The sequence below is a fragment of the Schistocerca piceifrons genome, chromosome 6 (assembly GCF_021461385.2).
Source record: "Schistocerca piceifrons isolate TAMUIC-IGC-003096 chromosome 6, iqSchPice1.1, whole genome shotgun sequence".
NCBI lineage: Eukaryota > Metazoa > Arthropoda > Insecta > Orthoptera > Acrididae > Schistocerca > Schistocerca piceifrons.
The window spans coordinates 432,869,248-432,894,377 of NC_060143.1; the positions used below are offsets into that span (position 1 = coordinate 432,869,248).

At 39.1% G+C, this 25,130-nt stretch overlaps 1 protein-coding gene across 1 annotated transcript in view; it reads left to right on the top strand.

The window, feature by feature from the left end:
- Nucleotides 1–4,680: 4,680 nt before the first annotated feature.
- The window catches only part of LOC124802571 (T-complex protein 1 subunit delta), a 100,443-nt gene continuing 79,993 nt past the window's right edge, over nucleotides 4,681–25,130 (top strand). Inside the window, exons 1-2 of the mRNA XM_047263443.1 lie at nucleotides 4,681–4,939; nucleotides 17,548–17,600. Coding sequence (XP_047119399.1) covers nucleotides 4,828–4,939; nucleotides 17,548–17,600 — 165 coding nt within the window. The 5' untranslated portion in view covers nucleotides 4,681–4,827. The remainder of the gene's footprint in view (nucleotides 4,940–17,547; nucleotides 17,601–25,130) is intronic.

Genomic DNA, 25,130 nt, shown 5'->3' on the forward strand with positions numbered 1-25,130 from the left:
TGATAATATGGGAAGAAGAGGAAGGAGTAATGGACAAATAGAAAATAACAAGAAAAGAAGAAGAACTGAAGTTGTTAGTTGATCCAAATTGGTCAATAAGAATGTTAAAAAAATTAAATAAAGTAAAAATAAAGATTAAGGCACAGAAGCATAATATCTACTACTGTAACTTGAGTTTGCGGAGCGTAAGTAGTTGCCTAGCGGTGTTAGCATACGACAACATCGCCAAAATTTTTGTTCCAGAAAAACCAAGGTTTCACGTGATTTTCTGTATGAATATCATCTTTGCAATGCATTGTGGAATGTTGTCACGTCACGCAGCGTGGCAACTATATTTCGTTCATCATGAGAATAAACCTGATGTAAACAAACACAAACGCGATGATTGGTCAGAAGCCGTAGAATACGTACACTTGTGTTGTTACACTCCCAGAATTAGGTCCTGCTTGTGTATTAGATATCTTATTACTAAGTTACGTTAAGTAAAACTTCAAGATATTCAAATGCATTAACAGCCATCGACGATTTTCTTAATCACGCTTTAGCCACGTAGTTTTTATTTCAAAAATCGTGTACGGTCACAGCCTATGCAGCGTTGTACTCTAATTGCCGCGCTGTTAACGCGTAGTATGAAAATGGCTGAGGCTGCTTTCTGTTCCGTAGTGAAACACGCGTGTCGAACACGGTTAAAAAGTACTGAGAAATAGGTTGTTCTTAATGTTTTCCATAAATTTACCGAGATAATCGGCTTTCAAGTTTTCCCAGCGTTGTATATAATGCAGTTGATAAACCAACTCACATTGAACGTGTGGCGCAGTCGGTAGCGTAATATTATCTTGTGGGAACGTGGGAGTAGCCAGTGATGGATGCTTCGTTTACTCCATGCAAGTGCAGCGAACGTTCGACATAAGTGTTTACTCTTTGATTGTAATTCGTGCGTTTGTGCAAATTTCTCCAGTATCATTTTTTTCTTCTCGCTCAATTTGAAATACCTACATCTCGTAATTATGAAACTCATCATCATTTTTTATGAATAATGTACGGCCTCTTGTTTCTAATTACATATTGGACGCGAAATTCCTTTTTCCATTTCAAATACAAATTCTTAATTATCGATGTTATATGAAAGACTGTTCATAAAATTTGTTTAAATTAAGAAATCCTCTTTATTTGGACTATGTCCATCGTTTTATAACACACATGGAAAACAATCATTTTCACAGCATCGAGCACATCATACAAATGCTTCATTTTTACATTTGCTACTGTACCATAAGAATACGAACCCAACAGAACTGATCTGGAGCCAAGGTGTGGGATTTGGCCCGAGAAGTGACAAAACAAGCTGCCAGACGTACTGGAACTAACGCACGCAGCTTTTTCACTCGTCACTGACGAACGCTGGCAAGATATACAGGATGAAAAGTATTTAAACCGACAAACTCTGGGAGGTTGTAGGTGACATCAAAACAAATATTTTTCCCTAATATAATTTTTTTCCTATGAGGATTTTTTAAACCGGTGGAGGCCATATTACGCTCTTCAATTGTTAGAGGCCGTATTACGATCTTCAGTTGTTAGAGGGCGTATTACGCTCTTCAGTTGTAGGCAACTGCTGTCCACCAGTGTAGTAGTGCATTGCCTGCGTTTACTAATGGAGTGATACACCTGGAGTGAGTACACTGATGTGGTTGGTGCATACTGCGTAACGCACCACAACGGACAAGCTGCACAGCTGGTTTATCAACAACAATATCCTAATCGCCATATCCCGCATCATATGACCTTTGCTGCTCTATACCAACATCTACGTGAGACCGGGTTATTTAGCAGATTACCTGGACAGGGACGTCGTCGCACGGTAAGAATGCTGCAATTTGAGGAAGCTGTCTTGCAGCATGTGGAGCAGGATCCTTCAATCAACACTCGTGCAATTGCACGTAACATGGGGACGAATCAGACGAATGTAAGAACAGTCCTTCGAGTGCAATTTTTACGTCCATTTCACTTGCAGCGTGTCCACAACCTGGAACCAATTGATTATCCACCCAGAGCATAGTTTTCGCGGTGGTACCTAGAACAGTGTGAAATGTATCCTACATTTCCAACCTCTGTGTTATTTACCGATGAAGCAACGTTGGGGCGTGATGGAGTCTTAAATATGCACAATTCGCATTTTTGGAGTGAGGATAACCAACATGCCACGGTTACTAGCGCTCATCAAGTGCGGTTCTTTGTTAATGTGCGGGTCGGTGTTGTTGTGGACTGTTTAATTGGGGTGTATCTGCTACCTAGGCCATTAAATGGCAGGCAATATTGCAATTTTCTCGCAAGAGCATTGCCAGAATTGCTGGAAGATGTCCCGCTCCCTACAATACAACGCATGTGGTTCCAACATGACAGGGCGCCGGCACATTTCAGTCGTCGTATGCGTCGATTTCTGGACCGACGGTTCCCAGCAAGGTGGATTGGCAGAGGTGGTCCTGTAGCATGGCCTGCTCAGTACCCAAATATTTCCCCTCTAGACTTTTTTGTATGGGGCGAGATGCACAACCTTGTTTATGCAACTCCTGTTGCATCAGAAAAGGTTCTGGTTGCCCAGATAGTAGCTGCAGCAGGAACAATTCAGGATACTCCTGGAGTTTTTGCCCGTGTCAGACAGAATATGATCCGACAGTTTAACCTTTGTTTACGTGTCAATGGAGGCATTTTCGACAATTTACGGTAATTGAAATTGGGTTGTGTTAATATGTTGCCTCTTGGTCATAAAAAAATGGAAAAGTGTTTGTTGGTTTAGTTACTTTTCCACCAGAGAAATCTTCCTCTACCGGTTTAAATATTCCTCATAGGAAAACATGACATCAGGGAAAAATATTTGTTTTGGTGTCCCCTACAACCTCACAGAGTTTGTAGGTTTAAATACTTTTCACCCTGTAGAACGGCTCGTCATAAAAGGAGAAAATTCTGCGCCTGGCTGGCTTCATGGATTCTGTTGTTGATAGGTTCGTTATCCACATAGCAGGTGACACTTCCGGAATGAAATGTATTTCTCGAATTCGGATAAGGAAGGAGCTAAGAGATTACCAGACGACTGACTGTAAGTAATATCTTCAGTGACTTCAATGTTTAACTATACGGCGAAATCCTTGAGTATTCTCTTATGTTACACATAGATTATGCAGAAAAATTACCCTGTGGTTAAGTCAGGAATTTTCATCATTCTTGTTTTAGTTACAATAGTACATTATCTAAAAAAGATAACGTGTTGCGTTTTTTTGTCTAGTCGTCTGAGGAGCGTATTGTGAGAGATTTGCAGTGTATTATTTCATGCTGCTTAAAAATTAAATGGCATTCGAAGCTATATTGTTGCTGTGCTCGTCTCATTTTACGTGTGAACTGCATCTGGCCATGTCACTGCAGGCTAGCTGTAATCAACTGACCTGCCAGTGCTAAATGAAATGCGCCAGTAAAGCTGTTGTCCCGTATCATCGCTAAGTAGACGTGCGCGTAACGACAGCACAAAACGTATCCTATTATCGTACTTGACAGTACTCGCGACAGCTTGGGTGCAGTCCCACGTGAAACTGAAATCCAATGAGGTTCCAGCATCTACATGTACATGGTTACTCTGCAATTCACACTTAAGTGCCTGACAGAGGGTTCATGGAATTATTTTCATACTACTTCTTTACCATTCCACTCTCGAATGAAGCGTGGGAAAAAGGAACACCTGAATCTTTCCGTTCGAGCTCTGATTTCTCTTATTTTATTATGATGATCATTTCTCCCTACGTAGGTGGGTATCAATAAAATATTTTCGCATTCGGAAGAGAAAGTTGGTGATTGAAATTTCGTAAATAGATCTCGCCACAAAGAGAACCGCCTTTGTTGCAGTAACTGCCACTCCAACTCGCGTATCGTACCAGTGACACTCTCACCCCTACTGCGCGATAACACGAAACCAGCTGCCCTTCTTCGCACTTTTTCAATGCCCTCCGTCAATCCTATCTGGTAAGGGTCCCACACCGCACAGCAATATTCCAGCAGAGGACGGACAAGTGTAATGAAGGCTGTTTCTTTTGTGGGTTTGTCGCATGTTCTAAGTGTTCTGCCAACAAAGTGCAGTCTTTGTTTCTCCTTCTCCACAATATTATCTGTGTGGTTTTTCCAATTTAAGTTGCTCCAAATTGTAATTCCTACGTATTTAGGCGAATTGACAACCCTTAGATTTGTGCGATTTATCGTATACCCAAAACGCGGAAGAATATATAGTGCAATGTTTACATCTGGTTTATTTTTATGATGAACAGATTATAGAATTAACTGGCCTGAACATGCTTCACAGCTCTTCAGAAAATTGCAGATTGTATCATATTTCAAAAGCAACGATAAATAGGGATAATCTCTGCAGTTCAATATGCAATTTTTAAAAATATTTTCTCCGGGTCATTTTTTTAAAATACTTGTTAGAAAACAAACTTTATCGCTTCACCCTCTCGAATACGTAGTGACGTAAAGTAATTAATATGTTTCAACCCATTGTTTGTCTCTCTTGTTTTAATATATGCCCCCCCCCTCCAAAAATCAGTGATGTTTACTTTCTTTATAAATAACTGTAGGAAGTTCTTTGATTCCCCAGCTTTCTCTAGAAAAGGCACTTAGTTCAAAGATCTAAAGAATTGTTAGTAGTTGTCTTTGGGATTGTTGCCGTATAAGGACGAGAGTGGTTTTCGAGCGTGGGTGAACAGTTCAGAAATTTGGGAGGAACGGTTTTACACGTGCTTGTGTAAAGTGTGGTTAATTTAAGCGGAGCGCATTTAGTTTTCCATGATGACTGCACAAACTGGCGCTGGCGATTCCAGAAAGACCCAAGCGGGAGCTTATAAAGATAAGAGAAAACCAGCAGACGTTCGCGAGAGCAATATAAATGCTGCCAAAGGTATGCCCAAAGTTACTCTACCGAAGTTATTTGTCGCAACTTCTTGCAAGTGAGGCATATATCTGATTCTTATTGAAATAAAAATTTGGCTAGTGTGATGCTGGATGCCCATTTCAACATGAAATCTTGGTTGAGGCGACAGACGTCTCTGTAGCTAGCCATGGTTGAAGTTAGCACGAAGCAGGGTGGTCGATATAAAAACTAAAGGTAAATTCAGAAGACAAACATTAGATAACGAACAGGCCACTGAACGACATTTTGATGCATAATAACGCCTCAGTGACAGTGGGGAGTATACTAGTATTGAAGACAGTCGCACACGTAGTAGATAGCGCGGAAGATCCAGATTGTGAAACTTACAAGAGGGTTTTTTTCTTGTCTACAAATTACGTTATTCGATGTGTCGACATGAGATCTTTACACAAGATCAAGTAAGCAGATTTGTAGACAAGAAGTTGCATCAGTACTGTGAGCTTGATATTATGAATCATTTGTTAAGTGGCTAAATCAGTGATTGATTGGGCCCATCAAGCAACACAGATGAGTAATAAAAACTCTTAAGTTAAGACTCATTCATTGTCAGGAAATACTGTTTGGCAGCCCTCATTGTGTTGGCATTGAAGACTGTGGTACTCTTTTTATTTTATATGCTTTCACTTGTCTTGTGGACTTAACTGTTGTGGTGCTGTAGCTGCAGTGAATGGAAGATTCCTCTAGCTTAACAAAGGAGATCTAGTTAGAATTCTGTTTGAAGTAGATAACCAAACACGTTACAGAGACTTATAAGACTTGTTCACTGAACAGTATTTTCTCTGTAACAGTATATGCAGCTGAAATAAAAAAATTGGTTTCTGTTGATTTGCTGTTTACAAAACTACCTTATGACACACAATTTCCATGCAGCCTTGACATCCGTGCCTAGGGTTTAGAGTGGAACTCTATTGTGATGTGAATATCCTCAGCAAGCTCACACCTAACGTAAAGTATGAGAATACTCAAATTCCAAATGAAGTTCCAGAGAAAGCCTTAGTACATCTGTACGTGAAAATTATATTCATGTTAGTGCCACAAGAAGTAACAGTTTTAATTTATACAGGACGTTGTTCTTATGGTAAATAAGTCACTGTAGACTATTAATAGTTGATGGACATTAAGAGGTAACCAGCAGACACATACAACAGAGGAAGCTCCAGCTTTTTTTTCTTAGTAGCAGCATTCCAATTAATTTTTAGCTACAGCAAGTCCAAATATGTTGAACTGCTGTAACAGTAGTAAATTATTAGTGCTGTTTCTAACAGATACTACACATTGATTTTGTGTACCCTGACTCATTTCATATCCTTAAAGGTTCTCTATAATTAGATCTGCAGGACACAAATTATGTATGAAACAAGTAGTTGATCCATGTTACTTAACACTACCTCAGTCAAAATCAGAGTTGCACACTTTAGGTAGAAAAATGTATTATGGTGAGAATAGTTTAAGCTTATATGCTGCTCTGATAGAAAGCCATGTCAAAAATTTATCCAGTATCAACTACTACATGACCGAACACCGTACAGGAAATTAAATTAATTAAGAAGTAAACAGGAACGATGTTGTTAATCCATAAAGAAAGGTAGGGGGAGGGGGGAAATGTGGAAATAGACATGGGTAGAGAAATTTGACTTTTGCAGGGAATAAAAAGTTTGAAAAGTTATATTCATCAGTTATTTACTTCCATATTTAGTCACTCATTGGTGAATTTTTTTATGACTGACACGATGGCTCAATGTGACAAAAGGTACAAGAACTAATACAATAAATTGTAGAAGTGCTAAATAGATGTTAATTAGTTGCATTTCAAAACTGCATAATCACTGTAAGAATACTTAAGTTTTTAAAAAGTATGTTTGAACAGTGGATTATCATGATGTTATAAACTTATATTTGTCTGTTGATCAACAGACAATCTTGCAAACATTGTATTTGAGATGACTGTAAAGCACTTGATGGCTCAAAATGTATTAAATTCCCTTTCCTTCTCCTGATGAAGAAAATATTCTTAAAGTTGCTCTGTTTCTGTCTGTCAGACTCAATTGTGGTGCTGAGTAATTGACACCATCATTCAACATGAAAGAAAACTCATGCAAACATTTCTCCAAATCAAATAACTCAACAGCTTCTTATAAATGTAAACCAGACAAATGAGGCAAATGGCCTAAGATTCAGGGGCAAGGGCACCTGGAAATGAATCAGTTCTCAGCTCCTTTAGTGAAGGAGAGCTGAAAAAGCCATAGGAGAAAAGTAAGAATAAGGACAAATGGATGACAAATAGAACAGACAAATGAACTCAGACTAAGAACACTGAAAAGGCTTGTGGAACTCTACGATAACTGCTTAAAACAGAATAATAAACCAAAAGTGTGGAGGGAAACCTAGATAATTGCTGTTGTCAAATTAGAGAAAGAGCTTTCCAACCCTCCAAGCTATTGGACTAGCTCATTATTATACTGTCCATATGTTGTTGTTGTGGTCTTCAGTCTTGAGACTTGTTTGATGCAACTCTCCATGCTACTCTATCTTGTGCAAGCTTCTTCATCTTCCAGTACCCACTGCAACGTACATCCTTCTGAATCTGCTTAGTGTATTCATCTCTTGGTCTCCATCTACGATTTTTACCCTCCACGCTGCCCTCAAATACTAAACTGGTGGTCCCTTGATGCCTCTGAACATGTCCTACCAACCGATCCCTTCTTCTAGTCAAGTTCTGCCACAAACTTCTCTTCTCCCCAATTCAATACCTCCTCATTAGTTATGTTATATACCCATCTAATCTTCAGCATCCTTCTGTAGCACCACATTTCGAAAGCTTCTATTCTCTTCTTGTCCAAACTATTTATCGTCCATGTTTCACTTTCATATATGGCTACACTCCATACAAATACTTTCAGAAACGACTTCCTGACACTTAAACCTATACTCGATGTTAACAAATTTCTCTTCTTCAGAAACGCTTTCCTTTCCATTGCCAGTCTACATTTTATATCCTCTCTACTTCGACCATCATCAGTTATTTTGCTCCCCAAATAGCAAAACTCCTTTACTACTTTAAGTGTCTCATTTCCTAATATAATTCCCTCAGCATCACCCGACTTAATTTGACTACAATCCATTTTCCTCGTTTTGCTTTTGTTGATGTTCATCTTATATCCTCCTTTCAAGACAGTATCCATTCCGTTCAACTGCCCTTCCAAGTCCTTTGCTGTCTCTGACAGAATTACAATGTCATTGGCGAACCTCAAAGTTTTTATTTCTTCTCCATGGATTTTAATACCTACTCCGAACTTTTCTTTTGTTTCCTTCACTGCTTGCTCAATATAGAGATTGAATAACATCGGGGAGAGGCTACAACCCTGTCTCACTCCCTTCCCAACCACTGCTTCCCTTTCATGTCCCTCAATTCTTATAACTGCAATCTGGTTTCTGTACAAATTGTAAATAGCTTTTTGCTCCTTGTATTTTAGCCCTGCCACCTTCAGAATTTGAAAGAGAGTAATCCAATCAACATTGTCAAAAGCTTTCTCTAAGTCTACAAATGCTAGGAACGTAGGTTTGCCTTTCCTTAATCTAGCTTCTAAGATAAGTCATAGGGTCAGTATTGCCTCACGTGTTCCAACATTTCTACGGAATCCAAACTGATCTTCCCCGAGGTCGGCTTCTACCAGTTTTACCATTCGTCTGTATAGAATTCATGTTAGTATTTTGCAGCCTTGACTTATTAAACTGATAGTTCAGTAATTTGCACATTTGTCAAAACCTGCTTTCTTTGGGATTGAAATTATTATATTATTCTTGAAGTCTGAGGGTATTTCGCCCGTCTCATACATCTTGCTCACCAGACGGTAAAGTTTTGTCAGGACTGGTTCTCCCAAGGCTGTCAGTAGTTCTAATGGAATGTTGTCTACTCCCGGAGCTTTGTTGCGACTCAGGTCTTTCAGTGCTCTGTGAAACTCTTCACGCAGTATCATATCTCCCATTTCATCTTCATCTACATCCTCTTCCATTTCCATAATATTGTCCTCAAGTACATTGCCCTTGTATAGACCCTCTATATACTCCTTCCAACTTTCTGCTTTCCCCTCTTTGCTTAGAACTGGGTTTCCATCTGAGCTCTTGATATTCGTACAAGTGGTTCTCTTTTCTCCAAAGGTCTCTTTAATTTTCCTGTAGGCTGTATCTATCTACCCCTAGTGAGATAAGCCTCTACATCCTTACATTTGTCCTCTAGCCATCCCTGATTAGTCATTTTGCACTTCCTATCGATTTCATTTTTGAGACGTTTGTATTCCTTTTTGCCTGCTTCATTTACTGCATTTTTATATTTTCTCCTTTCATCAATCAAATTCAATATTTCTTCTGTTACCCAATGATTTCTACTAGCCCTCGTCGTCTTACCTACTTGATCCTCTGCTGCCTTCACTACTTCATCCCTCAGAGCTACCCATTCTTCTTCTACTGTATTTCTTTCCCCCATTCTTGCCATTTGTTCCCTTATGCTCTCCCTGAAACTCTGTACAACCTCTGGTTCTTTCAGTTTATCCAGGTCCCATCTCCTTAAATTCCCACTTTTTTGCAGTTTCTTCAGTTTTAATCTACAGTTCATAACCAATAGATTGTGGTCAGAGTCCACATCTGCCCCTGGAAATGTCTTACAATTTAAAACCTGGTTCCTAACTCTCTGTCTTACCATTATATAATCTATCTGAAACCTATCAGTATCTCCAGGCTTCTTCCCTGTATACAACCTTCTTTTATGATTCTTGAACCAAGTGTTAGCTATGATTAGGTTGTGCTCTGCGCATAATTCCACCGGGCGGCTTCCCCTTTTGTTTCTTACCCCCAATCAACATTCACCTACTATGTTTCCTTCTCTCCCTTTTCCTACTGACGAATTCCAGTCACCCATGACTATTAAATTTTAATCTCTCTTCACTATCTGAATAATTTCTTTAATTTCATCATACATTTCTTCAATTTCTTCGTCATCTGCAGAGCTAGTTGGCATATAAACTTGTTCTACTGTTGTAGGCGTGGGCTTCGTATCTATCTCGGCCACAATAGTGCGTTCACTATGCTGTTTGTAGTAGCTTACCCGCATTCCTATTTTCCTATTCATTATTAAACCTACTCCTGCATTACCCCTATTTGATTTTGTGTTTATAACCCTGTAGTCACTTGACCAGAAGTCTTGTTCCTCCTGCCACCGAACTTCACTAATTCCCACTATATCCAACTTTAACCTATCCATTTCCCTTTTTAAATTTTCTAACCTACCTGCCCGATTAAGGGATCTGACATTCCACGCTCCGATCCATAGAACGCCAGTTTTCTTTCTCCTGATAACGACATCGTCTTGAGTAGTCCCCGCCCGTAGATCCGAATGGGGGACTATTTTACCTCCGGTATGTTTTACCCAAGAGGACGCCATCATCATTTAACCTTACCCGGGAAAAATTACGGCCGTAGTGTCCCCTTGCTTTCAGCCGTTCGCAGTACCAGCACAGCAAGGCTGTTTTGGTTTGTGTTACAAGGCCATATCAGTCAATCATCCAGAATGTTGCCCCTCTTCAGGAACCACACGTTTGTCTGGCCTCTCAACAGATACCCCTCCGTTGTGGTTGCACCTACGGTATGGCTATCTGTATCGCTGAGGCATGGGAGCCTCCCCACCAACGGCAAGGTCCATGGTTCATGGGGGGAGGGGATGACACTGTCTATATAAGATGTTTGAAAGAATGCTTTTGAACTGTCTGTTACTGAAGACTGATAGTGTACTTAACAAGAAAAGGCCAGTTTCGGACTACAAACAAAATGTGCAGCACAAATATCTTGTGCAGCACATAGAGGGTAGATTTGAAAGGGGAGTCATGTCTTGTGACCTAAAGGTCCCCACTTGACCACCTCCAATTTTGATGAAACCACCTCCAATTTTGATGAAAATTTTTCAATATATGTATTAGATTACTGTTCCATGAGTAACTGGTTGAGGCCATTAACCACCTTTTTGTGGAGCCTACTTTTTTGACATTGTGAGTCGAATGAGTAAATTGTAAAGTTTGTTTTACCATTGCTCAGGATCCAAGGGACCTATCATGATGAAACTTAGCGATCCAGTTCAACTTTTTGTTGCAATGGCTTAGTTGTAGAACAAAGCTCAAGTTATGGTAAATTTATCGTCGTGTGCTATCAAAGTGGATCATAAATGTTGTCATAACAAATTTGGACTGTGTTTTATCAGCGTGAGTCTATTGAAAGAAATTGCTGAAGCTGAGTCTTTAGTAATCTGTGATCTGTCAAAAATTTGTGTGTGTATCAGCTTGACTGTCCAAATAATTACTTTTCAACATGTACTCAAAAATTTGAGTTAATTTTGGCTCACTTTCGAGTGGGATCACTCAAATCTCATTTCTCTTGGAACCATGAAAAGAGCTCATTTTGTCTTACCAGGGAAAGTGTGTTTCATTTTTGTGTCAGACAAGTTTAGAGACAACGATGATGATAAAAGCATTCTTTGACCGTGATGGCAAAGGGCACTTTTGTGTGGTGAAGATTGTTCAGATTTAGTGTGTGCATTTTTGAATGATGTAAAGTCTGTTGTTATTACTAGTTAAATGTGTGTTTTCTGTTATTTTAAATTATCTCAAAGAATTTCTGGGAGAACAGCAAGGATTAGTAAACCAAAGAAGTGAAACATGTTTTATTGAAGGTACACAAATATGCTTTCATAACAAAGCGATACTTTCAGACAAGTATGAATTTCTACAGAAATCCTGCTGTAACCATTTCAGTGCAAAGACCCTTTCTGTAAAAATGGATTTATGGATTATTAATGTGGAAACAGCAAGTCAGTTGTAGGCTGTGACAAAGCAGTGTGAAACTTGGTCAGAAGCTTTGCTCAACTGTAAAAACAATTTTCAGCAAAGAAAGCAGAAAAGTCTGTGTCAGCTTAATCCCAGTCAGAAGACGAACCCGAATTTGCATAACCTGCAGAATCAAGCACTCAGTACAAGTCGAACTGCTTTTGGGGCTACCCCTCTAAATTTAGTGTTTCAGAGAGGCTGGTGAAAGCAGCTAGAAAGTTAAAGGTAAAAGATGGTGTATTGTTGACACTGCCGAAGAGCAACTGGCCAGAAGATTCCAAATGTTGTAAAAGAAAGAGTAGTAACATTTTCTCCAAAATAAAGAATTTAAGCAAATTTTCCCAGGAAAAAAGGACTGCGTTTCAATTAGAATAAATAAAAATAAAGTTTTGATGTATGAATAATTTGAGAGAAATGTTTGCCACACATTGACTTCAGCACAGGCCCGAAATTGGGTTTTCTAAATTCTGTGAGTTGAGGCCAAAATTGTGCATCGCTGCAGATACTGCAGGAACTTACTGAGTCCGTATTTGCACTATGCATAAAAACCTAGAATTGATACTTGCAAGCAGTCCTGTAACAGCAGTTTACAAAGAGTTTGATTGCTAAAATAGTGTGTTATTTGGAATCCAAAGACTGCATGCTTCCTTGGTGAGACATTGTCCAGAAAAACAACTTTAAAAAAGTTTTTACAAAGCAGTTTTGAGGACAGTGATCCAGATGGTACCATTGAGTGCAAACAATGGGTTCACATTGATGCGTTGGAAACCAAGCAGATGACCACTGAAGATTTTATGGAAAATCTTGATTTCAAAGATTTTCAAGCTTTCTGCTCATTATATTGCAAAGCACCAAAGTAAGCTTCTAAATTCCATAAAGGAATTCCTCAAGCTAACTGAACTGATCAGATTCATTGATTTTGCTGAAAGTTATTCATTGTCTAAGATGCAGCTCAAGGTTTTCATTTGGCTGGCAGTCTTGTAACTTTACACCAATTTGTTATGTACTTTAGAAATAACATATAGGCATCAGCATCATCAGCTACTGTCGTAAGTGAATGCTTGAAGCAAGACACAGTTTCTGTACATGCTTTTTTAATGATACTAATAGAAGAGCTAAAGTGTCACCTTCAAAAAAACCAAACACATTTGCTACTTCAGTGATGGGTCAGCAACACAGTATTAAAGTGTCAAAAATTTCCAGAATCTTTGCAACTATCAAAATGACTTTGAAATCTCAGCTGAATGGAACTTTTTTTGCTGCAAGCCATGGAAAATCTCCATGTGGTGGAGTTGGATGGTTTGAAAAGCCCCTGGCAGTAAGAGCAAGCCTTCAGAAACCAACTGAGGATCAGACTTTGACACAAAGCGATTTGTTTAAATACTGCTCAAAAAATACCAGTGGAATCCAGTTAATTTTTGTTTCAAGCATTAAAAACTGAACAGGGGGAAAGCTTCAAAAATGGCTGCACAATATCAGGAACAAGAGATAATCATCACTCTGTGCTATTAAATGAAAAGTAAGTTTGCATTAGAAGCATACCCAAAGATATAAATTGTTTTGTGCCAGATGTTGAATGAAGTCAAAGAATAATTTCTTATGGAAATATTGCAGCCTTACAACCAGGCCAATACATTACCTATATTTATGATGGAAAGTGGTGGATTGGCAATGTCTCAAAAGTTTCAGATGAAGAAAATGTCAGTTTCTTGCATCCAGATGGACCTGCACATTCATTCTGCTGGCCATCCAGGCAGAACTTGGATTCCTGACCAACACATTATTTCTGTCATTCCAGCTCCATCAACAACAAGAATGGGCTGACAGTACAGCTTGTTAGAATCAATTGTAATTGATATTATTAACACATTTCAACAACTGAATCAATGAGAAGTGAAAAATTAGGACTTGGGAACCATAACAGCAAGGTTGGTAGTGGCAAAGTGAGCATGGACCAACGAAAGTTTGTGCAAATGTAGTTGCCCAACCACACTACTTGTGGAGCTGTAATTTGGTAAGGGTCCATATAAGTCCTGTATGCACATCTTGTAAAAATTTCATCGAAATTCAAGATAATAAAGTGGGGAGCATATCTAAATTTAGGCCACGTGACATGGAATGGCCCAGGGGTAAGGTTACTGGAGCGGTATTAATGAATCTTTCATCTGCGTACGATAAAATTCAACACTGCATAATGCTCCACAGAACCTATTTGCTAACCCAGAACTAGGTTTCAGTAGAATAATTGGCACTTTACTTTGCGACCAAAGATTCTGTGTTGAATTCCAGGGAAAAGGCAGATGTTGGAGGAACACAAAAAAATATGGACAACTCTGAGGGGAGTATATTGGCACTGGTGCTCATCAACATTTACACAAATGATCAGCCAAGACCTAATCCATGTGAAAGTTTCATATATGCTGCTGATGACCTTACTTTGACTGTATATACAGATGATGATAAGGAAACAGAACAGGTATTGACAACAGATCTGTCTTGCAATGAGGAGAAGTTGTTAAAGTCACAAGAAAGCCCTGTGGCAGCTGCTGATTTCTGGGCAGAAACTGTTTTATTTCAGTTTTGATGTGTGTGTATGTGTAAATTTGCTCTATTTCCTTACCTGAAATTGTAAATTTATAGACTCCTATGTGTGTGCTTAGAACTCGAGAAAATAAAATAAATAAATTTGGTTTTTCAAATATTGTCATGAAATGAAAACACTTGATGTTGAAGGCATTGAGGCAGTACTGTTGTTAAATAAATTCCAGTAATATTGACATTTAAATATTGCACTTTTTATTTTCCATTTATTTGTTTGTTTATGCATCCTTTGGCAGTTAGTATAATTGTCAACAAAATTTACATGTCATTTAGGTAATCCTTGACACTATGGCATAAAATCACTTTTCTTACAGATCATTTTTAGCCTGTCCCTGAAGGCATGCATTTCACTTTTGCCTTTGATTACTTGCAGAAGCTTTTTGTCTAATTTAATTACATTATACAGCACACTATTGATTTTTTCATACTGAGATGTGAGGTTCCACATTTCTGTGGAGGCCTGTTCATTGGGTACAGGTTGATATCTTTCAGTTTGTATATTCTGCTAATTTGTTTCCCAGAAGTTTATGCCATAACCAGTTATAGAATGAATGTATTCAAAATATGGTGTCCTAGTGCATGAGGTAAGCAGTAACAGGCGTAGTCAGCATTGGTTCGGTAGTCATTCAGTTAGCTCCTCTTTCACTTCAGAGAGTGTTACTGTTGGATTTTTCAGCTTATTTGGGAACTAATATGGTCGAATTTTTTATGTGTAAGGTTAATTGGGTCAACAGAAGCGTCCGATCCCACGCGTCGGCTTTGACCCGTGACGTAAGGGTGTTGTGTGTGACGTCATGACGGCGCGGAGTTTGGTTTGAGTGTGGGTGTCTCCAGTTCTGCTTTATCTTATTTTATTTACTTTTCTGATCTGTTCGTTCTATCCTGTGAGATTTTTTTTTTAGAAGACAAAAAACACTAATCAGCTACTGAAGCATCTATATCTTCTATGGGTTGCAGGGGTTACGACCCCTGGGGAGGTGGGTGGATATTCATGCATGGCTATTTTCACTTACACGTTGTAGCTACGCAAGGCGTCTAAATTTGTTTATATTTAGTTTGCCCCCCACCCAAAACACCCCATTTCCCGCGCTTGTCCCGTTAGTGTCATTAGGCTTCTTGTGGAAAGTGTGTGTGTTTTTGTTTCCGCCATATTTGTGACGTCATGGGTCAAAGCAGACGGGTGGGATCGGACGCTTCCGTATTTCCGGTTAATTTCTTGCTTTCTATTGACCTGCATACATACTCGATTGTTTAATTTTTTGTTTACTCCACTTGGTATCTCATCGCTGATTATAATACTAGCTTCATCAGCAAACAGTACTGTTTTGCTGTGTTTTACATTTTGGAGAAAATCATTGATATAGCCTTTATCAAGAAGAGTATTGGGCCCTGCACACTTCCATAGAGACTCCAATATTAATGAAGGCCTATTCTATGTTAGCAATGTGTTTTATAGTAGATTTGAGTTTATTCCAGAGATCTCCACATACTGAACTCTGTTTTTCAGTTACGAATGAAAACATTATTTGCTTCTTATTTCTTGTGTGCCATTTATGTAGCAGAATTGTGTGTATACTGTATTAAAATCATTTGTAAAGTAAAGGAAGATCTCTGTAATACGATCTTTATGCAGTACTTTTACTGGACCTGAAACCAAACTCTTCTTCACACATTAGAATGCATGTTGTTAAGTTGGCTGAGAGTCTGTTTTTCATTATGGTTTTATTATTTTTGGAAATAATGACAGTAAACAGAATGGCCTATAGTTTTCTGGGTTGCCTTTCTTATAGGGGCAGGGTTTGTGCATCCTTTAGTGTTTCTGGACAGCAACCTGTGGTGAAAGATTCATTTATGATGTTAGCTGAAGGGTCTTTGATATTGACTATACACCCAATCAGCAATTATATGGATACTTCATCTGTACCTGCTGAGGTTATATTTTTTAGGCTTTACTCGACATTGCATAATGTCTCAATGGTGGGTCACAGCATTAGTATGTTTGGAACATAGTTCAGTGTTTGTACATGTTCTCTCTTGTCAAATTTCTACTGTAACTTGTAGCCTATATTGGTGAAGTTCAGATTCACAAATTTTTTTTTGGATCATGTTTTGTGGCACTAGTCGGGTAAAATTGCATGTTCACTTGTTTCACTTTTTTGTATTTGTTTCCAGTTTGGTGACATGTCAGGCTACTTTGATTTTGTTTTTGTCTTCATTTTAAATTACAATGAGGCAGAAAGGCTAACCACTTCTTAACCTCGGAAGCTGAAAGTCTTAGTGCTGCTGGTAGAAGCACATTAAGTAGAAAATAGTAATCTTCATTTTTGGAATGTATTGTATTTTCTTCAGAGGGGAAGTTGGGGAAGTTTGGAAAGGAGGGACAGGTGATATACCCATCTCTTATGTAGAGAGGGTTACGCTAAAGTTTCTAATCTTGTAGATTAACAGCACTGTGTTAGCTGAAGCAGTGATGAAGGAATGGGTATGGGCTCACAATTGTGAAATGACAATAGTACAGGACAAGACAATGTAATTTGTAAATGGTACAGTTTATACGTACATTCATACATTCGTTTAAAGGTTAAAGAGCATGAAACTTGTCACTTTAAATGTTCTGGGCAGTCTTCACATACCTGCTCTTCATTCTATGTTCAAAATCATCCCCCCCCCCCCGTTCTCATTCGGTTTTTTCTACTTTTTATCTCTCAGTTGACTTCCTTGCTTCTGTTTTCAATCTGTCTGTGTTATAATATGTCGCATCCATCTCCCCTCCCCCGCTTTGCTGTTTTCTGTCCATTTCCATTTTCTTACAGAAGCAAGTGTCAAAACATTATGGGACCTAGAAATTATGCAGTTATTCTTCCTTTAGTGTCTTTTGTCAGTGTGTATTGTGAACCTGTTTTAGCAGTACATGTAATTCAACACTGCTGTGCAATTATGCAGTGTCAGTATTCACTTTAACGTAGATGCTAAATTCAGAACACTCATAAATATTTTTTATTTTCTTTATTGCCTAAAAGGGAATGTGGAAGGTCTCTTTAAAAAAATGGTGTGTTTCAGCTAGATTTCTCAAAAGTTTACTGATTTTTTAAATTTTTTTTTCAGCTGTTGCTGATGCTATACGCACAAGCTTGGGGCCACGAGGCATGGACAAAATGGTGAGCAGTTTCATTCTTCTGATTTACTTTTGTTCCCAGTGTCTTAGCATAACACTTGGAAAAGAGCAGTTTAGTGTGGAACTTTGAGATGATTTGGAAGTGATGTAAGGAGAGTTTACAGTTTTGTGTGCCACTGTTACCAGTAGTAATGTCGGGTCTTCTCTGGATTACAGTCAAAGCCTTCCTAGTCATTGAAAAGATCCAACAGATGTTGCACATGTTAGTGCTTCATCTAGCTGTCTTCGTAGCTTCAGGGCATTGGAGAGTGAGGATAAAGCATTCAGACATCCCGAGAAGTTCCAAAGCAGTCTGACAGTGTAAGACATAAGGTACAAGCTAAGTGAAGGAAGAAAAGTTTGAAAAATGTCTCATTACTGTAGGGGGAGTGCCAGAACTGGATCAGTGCTATTTATGAAGTGATAACAGTGTAACTAGTATTTTTATGCCAAGTGCACTGCTCAGAATTGTGTGTGTCAGACTCTTTGGAGAAGGATCTTGGAAAAGATTGTTTTAATAATGGAGAGTGCATGTAAACTACTTGGGTCATAACCTCAATTATACAGGCACATTGCTGAGGCTGCTCATCACACTAGTGTGAAGATCATCCCACTGTTTGAATTCTGTGATAAGCCCCAAATGAAGCATTATGTGGAAAATCACTCAAGGGGGAGAGGCATTTCCACATCTGTGTGATTAAAGTATTGCCTGTCACTCAGTTGCATCATACGTGGTGTAGTTACTATCTGACTGCTTCTTGTAAGGGAATAACTAAAAGGCTAATTGCCAGAAGTGTGTAGTCTGACCATCCCAGTGATTTACAGTGTGTTCACTAGGCCATTTTTAGTGTAAATTCATCCAAAAGATGACGCTGCAGCTTGGAAAAAGTGAAGGATTGTAAAGAAAATGCATTTAGGGCCATCCCATGCAATCTCATGGGGAATGGTATGGTGACCATCCCACAATTTAGTAATAATTTGGTACCTGTGCACAGCTCGTGGTCTAGTGACTAGCATTGCTGCTTCTGGATCATGGGGTCCCAGGTTCAATTTCCGGCTGGGTTAGGGATTTTCTCTGCTCGGGGACTGGGTGTTGTTTGTGTTGTTCTCATCATCATCATCATCATCATCATCATCATTTGTGAGAGTGGCTAGATTGCATTGTGTAAAAATTGGGACTTCGTATGGGCACTGACGACCGCGCAGTTGAGCACCCCACAAACCAAACTTGTCATAATATTTGGTACATGGCTACCTACATGTTGTAATAGTAAAATTGCCAAATAGCACTGTCCTAACTCTGTTTTTGATAATTTCAGGTTTGAAGGCTTAAGGGTGTGTATCCAGTCATTAGTCAGGCACCAAATTCCCTATTTTCAGTAATGTGTTGACTTACAGACCTATTTTTTATGCATTTAGTTTGTAGGCAAATAAGTTGATGTAGCATATAAAAAGTAGAACACATCATACAGATTTTTTATGAAAAATGTTGAAAAACACTTTTTCAGTTCTGTGCTTTAAATTTATGGTTTTTTAAGAAGTTATAACTTTGCACTGGGAAACAGTACAGACCTCAGCGCGTGCACTGTAACTCTTTAGTCCTGGTGTTAAGAAAAACTAACAGTGAAAAACATTTGGCATTCATAAACATCTGCATCATACTCTGGCCACCTAATGGTGTGTGGCGGAGGGTACTTTCGGTACCACTATCAGATCCCCCAACCCTGTTCCACTCGTGAAGGTGGTTCATGGGAAGAATGATTCTCGGTAAGCCTCTGTATTGGCTCTAATTTCTCGAATTTTCTCCTTGTGGTCAATACCACAAGGAAGTAATATGTTGTCTGACTCCTCCTGAAAAGCGCTGTCAAGAAATTTCAGTAGTAAATCTCCCCATGATGCACAATGTCTCTCGTAATGTCTGCCAGTGGAGTTTGTTTAGTATCTCCATAATGCTCTCTCACCAGCTAAACGATCCCATAACGAGATGCACCGCTCTTCGTTGGATCTTCTCTATCTCCTCTATCAGTCCTACCTGATAGGATCCCAGATAGATAAACAGTACTCAAGAACTTGGCGAACAAGCGCCTTATAAGCCACTTCTTTCGTGGATGAGTTACATTTCCTTAAAATTCCTCCGATGACTCTGAGTCTTGTGTCTGCTGTTCCCACTATCTGTTTTATACAGGGTGTTACAAAAAGGTACGGCCAAACTTTCAGGAAACATTCCTCACACACAAAGAAAGAAATTATGTGGACATGTGTCCGGAAACGCTTACTTCCCATGTTAGAGCTCATTTTATTACTTATCTTCAAATCACATTAATCATGGACTGGAAACACACAGCAACAGAACGTACCAGCGTGACTTCAAACACTTTGTTACAGGAAATGTTCAAAATGTCCCCCATTAGCAAGGATACATGCATCCACCCTCCGTCGCATGGAATCCCTGATGCGCTGATGCAGCCCTGGAGAATGGCGTATTGTATCACAGCCGTCCACAATACGAGCACGAAGAGTCTCTACATTTGGTACCGGGGTTGCGTAGACAAGAGCTTTCAAATGCCCTCATAAATGAAAGTCAAGAGGGTCGAGGTCAGAAGAGCGTGGAGGCCATGGAATTGGTCTGCCCCTACCAATCCATCGGTCACCGAATCTGTTGTTAAGAAGCGTACGAACACTTAGACTGAAATGTGCAGGAGCTCCATCATGCATGAACCACATGTTGTGTCGTACTTGTGAAGGTACATGTTCTAACAGCACAGGTAGGGTATCCTGTATGAAATCATGATAACGTGCTCCATTGAGTGTAGGTGGAAGAACATCACCAACAATGCCTGCCCAAACGTTCACAGAAAATCTGTGTTGATGACGTGATTGCACAATTGCATGCGGATTCTCATCAGCCCACACATGTTGATTGTGAAAATTTACAATTTGATCACGTTGGAATGAAGCCTCATCCGTAAAGAGAACATTTGCACTGAAATGAGGATTGACACATTGTTGGATGAACCATACGCAGAAGTGTACCCGTGGAGGCCAATCAGTTGCTGATAGTGTCTGCACACGCTGTACATGGTACTGAAACAACTGGTTCTCCCGTAGCGCTCTCCATACAGTGACGTGGTCAACGTTACCTTGTACAGCAGCAACTTCTCTGACGCTGACATTAGGGTTATCGTCAACTGCATGAAGAATTGCCTCATCCATTGCAAGTGTCCTCGTCATTCTAGGTCTTCCCCAGTCGCGAGTCATAGGCTGGAATGTTCCGTGCTCCATAAGACGCCGATCAATTGCTTCGAACGTCTTCCTGTCGGGACATCTTCGTTCTGGAAATCTGTCTCGATACAAACGTACCGCGCCACGGCTATTGCCCCGTGCTAATCCATACATCAAATGGGCATCTGCCAACTCCACATTTGTAAACATTGCACTGACTGCAAAACCACGTTCGTGATGAACACTAACCTGTTGATGCTACATACTGATGTGCTTGGTGCTAGAACTGTAGAGCAATGAGTCGCATGTCAACACTAGCACCGAAGCCAACATCACCTTCCTTCAATTGGGCCAACTGGCAGTGAATCGAGTTAGTACAATACATACTGACGAAACTAAAATGAGCTCTAACATGGAAATTAAGCGTTTCCGGACACATGTCCACATAACATCTTTTCTTTATTTGTGTGTGAGGAATTTTTCCTGAAAGTTTGGCCATACCTTTTTGTAACATCCTGTATGATCACTCCACTTAGGGTTGCTCTGGATAGTTATGCCTAGATATTTTATGGCAGATGCTGTCTCCAGCTGTTTGTCATCAATAGTGTAACTGCACAGTAGTGGATTTCTTTTCCTATGTATGCGCATATGTTACATTTATTTACGTTCAGGGTCAACTGCCAGAGTCTGCACCATTCATCAATTCTCTGCAGGTCATTCTGAAAATTCTTATCTTCTGGTGTTGCTACTTTGGTATAATCAATCGCATCATCTGCGAATACCCTTAAAGAGCGTCCTGCACTTTCTACTAGATCATTTATATATATTGTGAACAGCAACGGTTCTATCACATTTCCCTGTGGTATACCGGATATTACCTTTGCATCTGTCGATTTAGTTCTGTTAAGAGCGACCTGTTGACTTCAATTTCCAAGAAAGTCTTGAACCCAGTCGCAGGTCTGCTCCAATACTCCATAAGCTCATATTTTTTTCATTAAATGGCAATGCAGGACGGTATCAAATGCCTTACTGAAATCAAGGAACACAGCATCAACCTGAGTGCCATTGTCCACTGCGCTGTGGATCTCATGGAGGAGCAGAGCGAGAGCTTCGCAGGATCTTTGTTTGCGGGATCCACGGTGATTTTTATAGAGGAGCTGTTCATTTTCCAAGAATGTCATAATTCTTAGGCGTAAAACATGTTCCATAATTCCACAACAGATTGACGTGAATGATATAGGTCTATAATTGTGTGGATCTGTCTTAAGGCCTTTCTTAAAAACGGGATTTACCTGTGCTTTTTTCCAGTCGTTAGGTACCTTTCGTTGCTCAAGCAATCTACGATAAATTACTGCTAGAAGGGGAGAAACTTCTTTCACATAATCTTTATAGAATGTTATAGGTATCTCATCTGGTCCTGGAGCCTTTCTGCTACTAAGCGATTGTAACTGCTTTTTCAATTCCGCGATCCGTCATCTCGATATCTGCCATTTTGATGTTCGCACGATGATTGAAAAGAGGGACAGTGTTACGATCTTCTGCGGTGAAACAATTTTGAAAGAGCGAATTCAGTATTTTGGCTTTCTCTCTGTTATCTTCCTTTTTGGTGCCGTTGTGGTTACTGAGAGAATGAATAGATGATTTTGACCCACTTACTGGTTTTACATATGATCAAAATCTCTTAGGTTTTTTACTCAGGTCAGTTGACAATGTCTTACTTTCGAAATCATTGAACTCTTCTCCCATTTCTCTCCTCACGCTCATTTTTGCTTCATTCAGCTTTGTCTGTCAGCTGTGTTTTTACTTGTCATGAATCTGAGATGAAGTGCTCTTTGTTTATGTAGCGCTTTTCTAACATGGCTATTAAACCATGGTGGATCTTTCCCATCCCTTAAAACCTTACTCGGAATGTACTTGTCTAGGGCATATTGAATTATGCATTTGATTTTTTTCCATTTGTTCTCCACATCATCATCCTCATCACTGAATGTTTGATCCTGACAGCTGGGATATTCTGAAATTTGTATCCTGTCATCCTTGCTGAGCAAATATATCTTCCTACCTTTCTTAACAATCCATGTAGGACCTGTCGTCATAGATGCTGTCACAGCCTTATGATCACTGATACCTTCCTCTACGTTAACTGATTTGCTAAGTTCAGCTATGTTTGTTGCCAGGTTCTCTATCTGCTCAAGGTAATTTTCGGACAAGACATTCAGAACAATGCCACACGATTCCTTGTCTCTGGCACCAGTTTTGATGGCATAACACTCCCAATCTGTACCTGTCTAGTTGAAGTCACTCCCTATTACAACAGCACGATCAGGAAAATTACTAGTGGTATTCAGCAAGCTCTGTCTGAAGTGCTCTACAACTACAGATCCTTACACAGGTGGTCTATAAAAACATCTGATCACCTTTTTTGACCATTCTTTGATATTCAATTTCACCCAGATTAATTCACATTTGGAATCCATGAAAGCTTGCTAGATTTTATCGAATTTTTTACTGCAATAAACATGCCACCACCATTGGAGACTATCCTACCCTTACAATGAACATTCCAGTCTGAACTTAGGATTTCGTTGTCATTGACGTCTGGCTTCAACCGGTTTTCTGTTTCCGTTGTCGTTAGTGTTTCTTACCTTCGCTTAAAGGTGACTCTCTGGAGCAGTTGAATCTTAACTTGATTTTTTTATTTGCTGAAATGTTTACAAATCTGGTAGCAATCTTGGCTGCAAAGAATAATATCCTAACTCACTTTATTCACTGGCAAAGATTAAATAAAAGTGCCACTTACTCATACCATCTAAATTCACCACCACAGGGAATTGGTAAATAAAAACCATGTGCAGTTCTTGAAAAACTGTTCATAAAAATATTTGTGGTGGACCTATAATTCAGAACTGTAAAAAGGCGAGAGCATATGTTGTATTTCACTGTTTAGTGTCTTTTCGATGTAAAGATTTAAAAGACACAGCTTGGATGCACAGATGTACTGATGTATTCTTATTCTGTTAATATGAATTAACAGACAAATTCAGTGAAACAAAAGAAGATATATATTTTTTCTTTTGCCTTGCATATAACATTGCTTTCCTTGCCATCATCCAGAAACAAAATGCGTTCTCTTAAAGATGAGATATAAGATTTTTTCGTAACACATATTGTCAAGTTTATTGAACCGTGCATTGTGACTTTGTTATGACAGGACATCCAACTGACACATAACATTGCAGAGGGGAACACAGACATCATCAGGAGACATGCAGTTAATCTCAGTCTTTAAAAGCATGTGATGGTCACCTTAGGATCCACCAGAATATCTGAGTGTACATGGAATGACCTTACAGAGCCTTCTATCAAAAACATCAGAAGACCTAGTAAAGAAAAGATGAATTTCTCAAATCCAGTCAGGAAAATGAAAATGTAAAGGGAACGTCAGTAGACCGATATGCATATCAGAATATCATATGGGAATCACTGAAATTGAACAAATTTATCTTGACGGATACAGGCTAATATCATACTGCTGTAGGAAATACAAAAATAAAGGGGAGTAACTGTATATGCAAAAAAAATGAAGTTTCAGGCTCTTCAAACTAATGAGTATTGTATTTTTTTCAATACTGTGCAACAATAGTGGACCAGAAACACACAAGTTCATACTACTGATCGTTTACAGACCACCTGCAGGAAGTACCTTCTTAAAGCAGTTAGAAGCAGTTTTAGCAAAGTTATGCAGATTTAACTGAACAACAGTTATTGTGTGTGGAGATTTTAATGTTGATTTTCTGTCAGAGTACTGACTGATGTTAGGTAGTGTTCTTGACAACCAACTTTCAGGTGTTTTCCATAACAAAGTTATCTGCTTTGATGTAAGGACATAGTGCAGTAGCTATGGAAGTTTCTTGTTAGATCCAGTAACTTGCAGAGACTGGGATGTAATATCTTGGTCAGTGGTTTATAATAATGTGATAGTCAGATGTTAATAAAATTTACTGACAGTTTAGGAACAGATCATAGAAGAAAGATATTGTCGCAGAATCATAAACAATGACTTCATCACAGTGTTCAGAGAGAAATTGTTGAAAGAATGCTGGGCAGAAATTTATAAAGTAGGCAGTGACGGAAATTTAACTCTTTCTTCAACATATTCCTACAGCACATTGCTTGATTGATTTCTTTATTAACCCACAAAACAGTTTACATTGTATGGTTTTCGTCATTCAGAACATTGAAAAATTAACAGCTTAAGATCTTCTTGGCTTACAGCCATGTCAGGTGGTTAAAATCCCACGAGCTTTGGGAA